Genomic DNA, 10,956 nt, shown 5'->3' with positions numbered 1-10,956 from the left:
TGCGTCTTTATCCCCGCTGCGAGTGTCACACAAAACTGATTCATTGTAATGTTGTGTGTGTGTGTGTGTGTGTGTGTGTGTGTGTGTGTGTGTGTGTGTGTGTGTGTGTGTGCATGGTGAGATTGTCTTTGTGTTAGTATCCAGCAGAGTGTGTGTTGATGGTGTCATGATGTTTGGTCAGAGTTCTGTGGGTTTCATGTTTGGGTGAATTAGGAGGAATGTGTGTGAGGAGCTGTGAGAAGATCCTCGACCAGGAAGAGCATCTTCTACAAACTGTTTCTAGGTTTCTGTTGTAGAAACACATCTTGGATGAAATGTAAAGATGCCTTTTTAACCAGGGACAGATTCTGCACTTATTTAACAATATGTGCAGAAGAAAGTACAATTTATTTAAAATCTAAATTCATGTGAAACAAAATGTGACGTGTGTTACGTTACGTAAGCAAGTTCAAACCAATGTCAACCAGTAACATCATGACATCCATCCTTCCATAGTGTTCGCTGTGTTTGGCTAACAGCTGACAGAACCACCGGTAGGCACACTGCTGCTCACTTTTGAATGTTTTTGGATGGTGTGTATGGCTAACCGCTAACAGCTGACAGAACTATCAGTACATCATCACCCTGCTGTGTGGGCAGACAGATTGGTGAGTTTAATTTAGGTTTTTGGCAAGACTGGATGACGTCTGTTATAAAACGACTTTGAGCCGCTTGCCTGCGTACCTCACCGCTTGTTTTTGAGTTTGAAAGAAGTGTGTTTTTACGGCCGTCGGTGTCCAGGAGGAGCGTTAGTCAATTATGGGTTGTATTAATTCAATCCCACTATACAACAGTGATCCTTGCAGACACACCAGTGAGTGCAGCTTTGATTAATTATACGTTTTATTGATCTCTTCCTTGTTCATTGAAATGCACATAACACAATCCTTCACTGATTTTAAACCCCACAAGGTGAATTCTGTTTCCTACTGTGAACATAGAGTAGTGGTGAGTGTCAGGCAGACTGTGCTTCACTTTCATGTCAGAATTATAAATCAGGTCATCCAGGTTTTTATCACCGGCATGTTTCTTTAAGTATAGCGGAGGAGATGTTCAGAGTCCACAGTCCCCTTGACTCTGCAGCGTTGTGTTTGGAGACTCGTCCTCGCTAGCCGGTGAGCAGCTGGTTTTATTGAGTCACACCTTCAAGCGATCATCGACGAGATGAGCTGCTGTAGTTTGTCTGCAAAGACGGTTTTCACTTCCATCCGATCTCCAAACAGCAGCTCGTAGTCCTCCACTAGTGAGGTGAACCTGTTTAAAGAGTAGAAGAAGAGCACTGTCCCAGTGTCCTCGAGGTCACTCTGCAGTGTCAGTGTACGTCAAAAAGTTAGAAGGAAACAAACCAGCAAAGCAAACCTGAGGGCTGAAACATGATCTGTTTCAGCTAGAACATCAACTGAGACCTCATCAGACCTCATCAGACCTCATCAGACCTCTGAAACCAGAAGAGAGGAGGAGGCTGATATGGTATTAATGTCTATGGTTTCAATATAGTATTTTAATGTTGGCCTTCGTGTGATCAAAGATAGAAGTTGTCACTTCTACAGCTGTAGTATGTATTTACGTTCATAACAGAACACGTGTGCATGTATCTTTGAGGACCGTGGTCTCAGAGGTCCTCCGGACCGTAAGAACTCTACTTAAGGATCCAGATAGCTGGCCTTACTGCAGCCCCCTCCCCAGGCTCTGTGATTATTACTTTTCTTTACCTACTGGCCCTATTACACCTTCCTAATTCACATATTCATGCGTTAAATACCTCGTTAAAGCAGAAGTCAGGAGAAAGGTCACTGCTTCTAGCGTTTCTAAGTTCCTCTTAATTCTTATTCGTCATGAAATGATGTGGCGGTAACAACACGAGGCCTTTGGAACATGCGAGGCATGTCTCGTGACCTTTTAACGAGTGTAATTTATAGAGTTGATGCTTCAAATGTGAGCTGAACGTGATGGAGGACGTCGTGTCAGTGCAACTTAATGCGCTTCACGCGAGAGTCGCCGCTTCCTGTTCTGAGTTATTTCGATCAGACTGCAGGCCGTGTGGTTGTAAGTCAGTGTGACTCGGCGCAGACGGCGCTCCGGTAACTCAAACGGCGTCGTCACGCCAACGCCACTTCAGCCTCGCTCAGACATGAAGGAGGCAGCTCGCCCGCCAATGCCACCGGTTTTGATATCGAGCGCACGAGGCGTTGCGTATTCAGATAAAAGTCATTACGCTCCTCTCACTCTTACAAACACAGACACACACACACACACACACACACACACACACACAGCCGCCGTGTACACAGCCGCATCAGCAAATTAGCTGAATAAAGAGCCTCTTTTTGCCTTCTCCTTTGAGTGGCTAATTAGCCATCAGAGCCCGCTGTGTGGAGAGAGAGATCCATCAAGAGGTAGAGCTTCAAAGAGCAGTTTATGGAAGCCCAAGCACTTTAATTAGGACCTATTTGTATGAGCAGGCGAAGAGACGAAAAAAAAACATAATTTGAAGCCAAAAGCTGTATCATGTTGAGGGAAAATAAACACTCTGTAAAGCACACACAGATACAGAGAGACGGGAACGAACCGGAAGGATTAGAGTCGAGGAGAAGTGAGTGGAAACCGGCTCCTCGTACCGGAACATCAGCTCCGTGTTGGAGTCAGGGAGTCGGTGTGTTCTTCATCAATGAAGCGGTGTGTTCTTCATCAATGAAGCGGTGTGTTCTTCATCAATGAAGCGGTGTGTTCTTCATTTGTGTGATGTCATTGCAGCGACGTGTAGAAGAACGTCCATGTGTCTGTTTGAAGGCACCACTCACCGATCATCTACACACTACAGATGCTTAAAACAGCTTTGACCATCGAGCTACGAACACTCTGACTGACTCCCGACATCAGTTTACATGTCCACCATGTGTGTCCAATACATTTAAAGGGCCAGTGTGTCACATTTCAGGGGATCTATTTGCAGAAATGGAATATCATATTAATGAGTTTTCATTAGCGTATGAACATCTGAAACTAATGATCCTTTGTGTGTTCGTTAGCTACAGTGAGCCCTTCATATTCACATATGACAGTTTTCTACGGCAGCCCAGAACGGACAAAACAAACCTGAGAGGACCGTTAACGTGTCCACGCTACACGAAGGCCACCGCGGTTCTCCGTCACGCTTGCGATACCGCGCTAACGTTAGCCACGGTGTGCAAAACCGAGGCGCCGCCGGCTGCCCACCGACTTTCGTTGCTGCTAGTATCGTTACGGTCAGGATGGTAAACGACCACGGTGTCACAATGCCAGTCTTAGAAATGGAGGAGTGAGCAGAGGGGACATCAGGTACCACCAAATCGTACACTGTCTCTTTAAATCCAGGGCCTTTTACAGCCTGGGCTGGTTTTCAGTGTTCTGTATATCATTCCTTTATTTACTTACCGATGAGACACCAACTCTGCTCAGCGGTAGTTCAAGGTTGTTAAGAGAAAGCGTGTTCCTGACATTTACGTCACATGATTCCCACCGTGTTCCCCTGCAGGCTGAGCTGCTGCTTCTTCATCTTAAGAACACGCAGACGTCTTCATCTTAAGAGCAGAAACTCATCACTGTGTGGAAACTCATGAAGAAGAGCGAAGCGTGGTGGTAGAGTGTGACAGCATGGCGGGTGAGCTGGTAACGGTGTAGAGCACTTCAAGTGTAAAGGGTTTTAATGAGACTGTGTGTGTTGGCGATCATTTTAGGGTGAAATATTGTGATTTACTGGTATTAGTACTCCAGTCTCTACTCGACATAATTAGACGTGTCTCCCCGTTACATCTCGGTCTGGCAAAGCTGTTCTTTGTTTCTGTTTTTATAATGAAAAATATAATTGGAAATTTCAGATTTGTCCAAAGCTGTAAACCAGAATGAGTTTTTGGATCAAACTTTTAAAAGACATTGCTTGCAGAGGCAAGAAGTTACGAAAGCGTGCTTTCAAAAGTGGATATGTTATCATCTGAACATTCATTGGTGTTGAACGGGCCGAATCTGTTCTGAGTATTTCAGAATATAACATCTCGCAGACAGAAAGCTGTCGATGTCTATCATGTTGGTCATTCATGTGGCAATAACCACACGTGAAGCAGACCATTACAGGAAGTGTCACTTCACAGAATCACGTAAATGGCTTAATTCCTGCCTCGGCCCGACGGTGATGCCGGTAATAGTCGCACCGCTGTGTGAATGCAAACACAGGCGGAGCAGCTCCCGCTCAGACCCACTTCAGCCTGTTTGCTGAGCATCCGTCCTCGATGATCTTTTGTCTGTCAAAAGCTCTTAGCGCTTCCATCCAGAGCCCTCTGCTCTCTGCATTCATTATTAATGGACCTCAGCAGGCTAGGCACACACACACACACACACACACACACACACACACACACACACACACAGGCAGGGCCTACACGTCACCGGTAGCTATTTTAGACGAGATATTAAATCAAACGCTCAAAATATAGAGGGAAAGAACCGGTCATTGAGAGGATGCAGGAGGACGAGATGGAGCCATTGTTGTTATTTTATGAAAGTGTCACGCTGCTATTACAAGCTAACGACATGTGAATCCCCTTTCTGGATGTGTAGAATATCCATATCGTCCAGTTCAATGTGATATATTGGGGGCTATATATTTTTTATTTAATAAAATAAAAAATACGCTGTGGTCAACACCAGCTGGCTTTGTCTTCAGCAGCGACATCGTGTTTGTCATTGACCTCAAAACAGTCACCTAGTTAAACAGGGTTACATTGAAAACTGAAATGAACACTGTGGAAATAATTCTGTGAAATGAGTTCATCAACTGCAACGGCAGGACAGACACTGAGTATGAACACTGAGTATGAACACTGAGTATGAACACTGTGTATGAACACTGAGTATGAACACTGAGTATGAACACTGTGTATGAACACTGAGTATGAACACTGAGTATGAACACTGTGTATGAACACTGAGTATGAACACTGTGTATGAACACTGAGTATGAACACTGTGTATGAACACTGAGTATGAACACTGAGTATGAACACTGAGTATGAACACTGTGTATCAACACTGTGTATGAACACTGAGTATGAACACTGAGTATGAACACTGAGTATGAACACTGTGTATGAACACTGAGTATGAACACTGAGTATGAACACTGAGTATGAACACTGTGTATGAACACTGAGTATGAACACTGAGTATGAACACTGAGTATGAACACTGTGTATGAACACTGAGTATGAACACTGTGTATGAACACTGTGTATGAACACTGAGTATGAACACTGTGTATGAACACTGTGTATGAACACTGAGTATGAACACTGTGTATGAACACTGTGTATGAACACTGAGTATGAACACTGTGTATGAACACTGAGTATGAACACTGAGTATGAACACTGAGTATGAACACTGAGTATGAACACTGAGTATGAACACTGAGTATGAACACTGTGTATGAACACTGAGTATGAACACTGAGTATGAACACTGTGTATGAACACTGAGTATGAACACTGTGTATGAACACTGAGTATGAACACTGAGTATGAACACTGAGTAATGAGCTTTATTGATGTCTAGATTTAAAAATGAACAGGTTCTCACAGCAATGCTCCTATGACACGGTGTGTCACTAATACACTGGTTACATGCATCGTGTCTTTAGAAGATAATCCTCCGCCTACTAAGGTTTTGGCATCTAAACCAGCTTTGATGTTGTACTAACGGGGGGGGGGCTCAAAGGGTTGCTCCTCACACAGAACAACCTGGTACCCATTGAGTTGTACTAAACAGCTGGTCCCATACGTGTCTTTGGCATATTCTCAACACTTCACCGTTGCAATCTGGCACAAAACACCGCTCCCAACGTTCACATCACACCCTGCAGACCGTAATTAAGAAAAGCCAAGTGGGAGAAAATGTTCACATCGGCCTCTGAGTTGTGATTATGAGAGGGTGAACTGGTGAATTTCTGGCGGCTACAAGCGGCTCCTCTCGAGTGAGAACAGCTACAGGAGAGACAACAAGCTGGTGGCCAAGCGGCTGCAGAGCCACCAACAGTCACATCCAGATGAAAGCCGGTATCGACACCAATACGGTTGATTCAGCTAATTACTAAGGGGCTGTACAGCACGCCTTTGTGGGTTTGCTTGTTATGTCTCTGTTATGACTGCAGGATTCAAGCTAACCTGATATAAAAGCTCGATCGCCCACAAGTCAGAATAGCGGGAGGTTTTCCCTTTCGGCCGAAGATGACGTGAATGCAGTATTAGTTATTTATTTATTCTTTGTTCTTCAGAGCTCAACCTCTTACTTCAGCTGCCAGCAACAGAATGTGAAGCTCTCCGATTGGATGCTTCTTACTGCAGCGGGTCTCTGGTTGACTCCTCAAACCCTTCACTGTCTCCTACCTTTTGACTTTTCAACGGTGGAGCGGATTCCTTTCAGCTCAACGTCTCGTTGTCTGGACTGATGATCCAACCGGGAGAGCTCTGTGTCCATCCGAGCGTTGACTTTTTTAGTGTTTTTCATGGGAATGAGTGTCGGCGGCTGCCTGTGTGTGTGTGTGTGTGTGTGTGTGTGTGTGTGTGTGTGTGTGTGTGTGTGTGTGTGTGTGTGTGTGTGTGTGTGTGTGTGTTTTCGATGTGACCTTTCCCCGTATGGTGTGGGACTGAGCGGGGGGGGGGCAGGAGGTGAGCCCTACACATGCTATCAGTCCGAGTGGTTAGCCAGCTGACACACACACACACACACACACACACACGCACACGCTGCAGGCCATACGTGTCATTGTTACCTGACATCCATGGTGTGTAGGAGAAACGGGCGAAGGAGAAGGTCACACGTGTGATGTCAGAGGCCGTCAGCCGTGGGTTTGATCGCCGCTCGCTCCCCTTCCACGCCCTCGGGCTCTCTCTACCCTCTGCCCCCCCCCGCCCACCTCCTCACAAGCCTCAGCGTCAGTCCAGTCCCCGCCAGCAGACACGGGGACCTTTTCTATCCTTTGAATTCTAGTCCAAGTGAAAACAATGGTGCCGTCAGAAACCACTGATAGAGGCTGTGTTTACTGTGTCAAAGAGAGCCGGCGTTCACGGTGCTCTGCTTGTGTCTGCTGATGAGTAATGTAACGCATGCAGCGCAGCTTTGTATTGTTGCCATTAGTGAGAACTTATTCTAAACTCAAAACTCACTTCCCAGCTTTTTTATGAATTATCAGCTGTTTCCCACGGTGAAGTTGCTCATGTGTCACATGATGGCCGGTTGAAATCTCCCCAAAAGCCTGTAAGTGAACATTGAATCCAGCATATTAGAAACTGGGACTATTGTTGTGGTTATGAACCTCTCGTTAATTTACAGCGGTGGACCGTGTTTCTGCGAACATAGGGACATTTTTTAAAGGCGACACATCATGCTCATTTTCAGGTTCATACTTGTATTTTGAGTTTCTCCTAGAACATGTTTAATTTAATGTTCAGAAAACACACTATTTCTGTCATACTGTCTGAAACACTCCGTTCTACTGTCTCTTTAAGACCCCCTCCCAAAAAATGCCCAATCTGCTCTGATTGGCTTGCAAAGGTAGTTCTTAGGCCGTGGGTGGAGATACCCTGATGGGCGGGGCAGTATATTCTCATGATGTGTCCCCTTTAAATACAATAAACACTTTTACAATAAGGTCCATAATTGGAACGATCGGCCTATGATGATGACATCACTACGACTGACCAATGAGCGGTGTACTCATCCTAAAATGTAAACCTCGTCACTGCGTGGTCCTGGAATAGAGCGCTCGTTTGTTTAACTTTCCCTCCAGATAACCTGACGTCTGCTTGATAATCTCCAGTATCGGTTTCCAGATGCATTAGCGATGACTGATCTAATTTAAACAGAGACGTAATGACCTCCTTTAGCGTGCTTGACTGGATATTGTATTACACACACAGCGATTACTCGGAGGAATACCGACGCTAACAAATCACGGCAACGATCCAGACAAAAGGCCGACCCGATGGCTTTCCTCACGGCGCTGGTATCGGCTCAGCAAAAGACATCGTTCCTTGGCGTCATCTTTGCTTCTTAACGTGTTTCCTTATGAAGCAGAGTAACCGTCCCGAAGAGATATCTCTGATTTATATTCACATGCAAATGAGCATTCTTAGGAAAAATAAGACATTCTTCTAAAGGGAAGAAGAAAGGGAGAGGGAAGTTCAGCTTATCGCCACTCAACAGATGTTCAGACCAAATGTGTCGGTTTGTCTGTTTTGTCACTGAGTCTGAGCGCAGCGGAGCTCCAGCGCTGGCCGGTCTGAATGGACCAAGTCAACCAGCTGCTGCTGAGGTGGAAAGAGCCAGAGGATCAGGATGAGAACCCTCGTCTGCCAAAGGCCTCTGGCCACACAGAGGAAGTTAATTCAATTCCAAGTAGGTGTAGTAAAGGCAGCATGCTGCAGGATGGAGCTGCAGCCAGGTAGCTTGCAAGAAAGTGCTGAGTGGACAGTTACTGGGCTGTGGACTGGGCTGTCTTTTCTCTCTCTCTCTCTCTCTCTCTCTCTCTCTCTCTCTCTCTCTCTCTCTCTCTCTCTCTCTCTCTCTCTCTCTCTTTGTCTCTCTGTCTCTCTGTCTGTCTCTCTGTCTCTGTCTTTTCTATCTCTCTCTGTCTGTCTCCCTGTCTTTTCTCTGTCTCTCTCTGTCTCTCTGTCTGTCTCTCTCTCTGTCTCTGTCTCTGTCTTTCTCTGTCTCTGTCTCTCTGTCTCTGTCTTTTCTCTCTCTCTCTCTCTCTCTCTGTGTCTTCTCTCTCTCTCTCTCTGTCTCTGTCTCTCTGTCTTTTCTCTGTCTCTGTCTCTCTCTCTCTCTCTCTCTCTCTCTCTCTCTCGCTCTCTCTCTCTCTCTCTGTGTCTTCTCTCTCTCTCTCTCTCTTCTGACAAAAAGAAACTGAAAATGTAACTATGTCTGATCAACACATTCATTTGCTTATTTTTTAACAGTTAAATTCTGTAATTACTAGCACTGCTGCTCTGGAATCTGATGTCCCACCATCTGGTTTGCATCTGTTTGTGATGTAAAACAATCTTAAGTATCACAGGCGCTCTTTTTACCCATATAGTAGCATTTAATAAGGCTTGTTTTCACTTTACATTGTGTATCAAACAGCTGTGAAAACGTTCTTTCTTTTATCTCTTTAGATTATCATCGGCTGTAACAGCTGTACACTGCGTCAAAAGTGCAACTGGTTGAAGTGAAAGGGGAACAGGGATTAAGAAAACGTAGAAGCTCAGAGCGCTGAGCTGCAGCCTTTACTTGAGAAAAGTAGGTTATTGACCCCTAAAGGTTTCTGGCTCAAATCCCTGGAGGTAATGTGGCCCGGTGCCCTTGACCGCAGCATTAAAGCCCCGGCAGACCAACAACTGTGGTGATGCTGCGCTGCTGCCGCAACCTGGAACCGTATAGTTCAAGACACAATTACAGAAATACTTGCTTATGTTTCCTTGTACCTCCCTTCCTTCCCCTTTGTTTGACTTTCCCTCCGTCCTCCCGTTCTCACACCTTCCTCTATCTTGCGATATAACTTCCATGGCTGGTTGATTTGGGTGAGCGGAGGGAAACAGGCAAGGCTTCCACAGTTCAGGGCTCCGGAGAGCTCGGCCGGGCAGCAGCAATCAATCACAGGCTAAATCCCTCCTCTCTCAGGACTGCCATATGCCAGGTGACATGGTCAACAGCTGCAGAGAAATATAAAGCCTGCAGCGGGCATTTTAATATACACGTTACGAGTAAACAGGGTCCGTGAACAGGCTGGAGAAAAACCCTGAATATTTAAGACAAGACTATCTTCACAAATGCATTGGTCGGTTGTTCAGCCACCATGACCATGGTCTCTATCCATGAAAGTTCTCTGCGTAGTTTTGATGTTCCGATACCAATTTTTCCTTCTCAATCCCATATTGCTGACATTTGACTAGCTCGGTCTCTTCGCTAGCACCTGCCCATCAGTCGGTTTGGATGCAGTGACCTTTTTTTCCGGAGCTGATGATGGAAGTAGCTGATAAATGACATGATGAAGTGATATTGCATCCACATGCGTCCACTGCATCTTACGTATGTGAATGGCGTGACTGGACTTGTGAGAAACACTTAACCAACAGGTTTGATATTTGTGTCTGACTCTGGGTCCATGTGCTTCTTCTTCTTGCAGACATGTCTAGAGTTGGAGCGATACCTACAGACGGAGCCCAAGCGACTCTCAGAGCTCTTTGATGAGGAGCTGGACGGTCTCTTAACGCCTACCTTCATGCAGGGGGGAGACAGTGATGAGGACCTGATGGATCCCCTCCTCCCCAGCCTCCCTGACCAACCCAGCCCGCCTCCACTACTGGTATCTCTCCCCAAGGTCCAGGCCAAAATCCTCCAGGTGCCCAACTCCAGCAAGACCCAAGCAGAGGTAGGGACTGAAATCCTCACAGCAAAGGACCAAGTCCTGGCAGGAGTCAGTGCCGCACAGCTCAGCGCCGCAGTTACGTCCCTAACACCGCCATCGTCGCCAGAGCTCGGCCGCCACCTCATCAAATCCACACAAACACTGACCGCGACGGCGGACGGCACGCTAACGCTCAAATTTGTGGCCAAGAAGGTAGGGTTGGGGGCGGCCAAACTGGTGGCAGCGCGAGCGTTACCGTCGCCACCGGGCCGAGGAGGAGCCCTCAGTGACGGCGAGCAGGGAGGAGGAGGAGGAGGAGGAAGTCTGGGAGGAGAAGTACCAGAAAACAAAAAGAGAGTCCACCGGTGCCAGTTTAATGGCTGCAGGAAGGTTTACACCAAGAGCTCCCATCTGAAGGCGCACCAGAGGACTCACACAGGTAAGACATTCATTACAACTACAAATACCTTTGTTCTGTAGTCCAGCACTTGGGAGGA

The 10,956-nt window shown here is 46.3% G+C and overlaps 1 protein-coding gene across 1 annotated transcript in view; it reads left to right on the top strand.

The window, feature by feature from the left end:
• The window catches only part of klf7b (Kruppel like factor 7b), a 64,581-nt gene that overhangs the window by 28,860 nt on the left and 24,765 nt on the right, over window positions 1–10,956 (top strand). Inside the window, exon 2 of the mRNA XM_068736645.1 lies at window positions 10,238–10,898. Coding sequence (XP_068592746.1) covers window positions 10,238–10,898 — 661 coding nt within the window. The remainder of the gene's footprint in view (window positions 1–10,237; window positions 10,899–10,956) is intronic.

Source organism: Cebidichthys violaceus, unplaced genomic scaffold (genome assembly GCF_023349555.1).
Source record: "Cebidichthys violaceus isolate CVI_PGR_0920_01 unplaced genomic scaffold, fCebVio1.0.p SCAF_71, whole genome shotgun sequence".
Taxonomy (NCBI): Eukaryota; Metazoa; Chordata; class Actinopteri; order Perciformes; family Stichaeidae; genus Cebidichthys; species Cebidichthys violaceus.
This window is presented reverse-complemented; position numbering and strand designations above follow the sequence as displayed.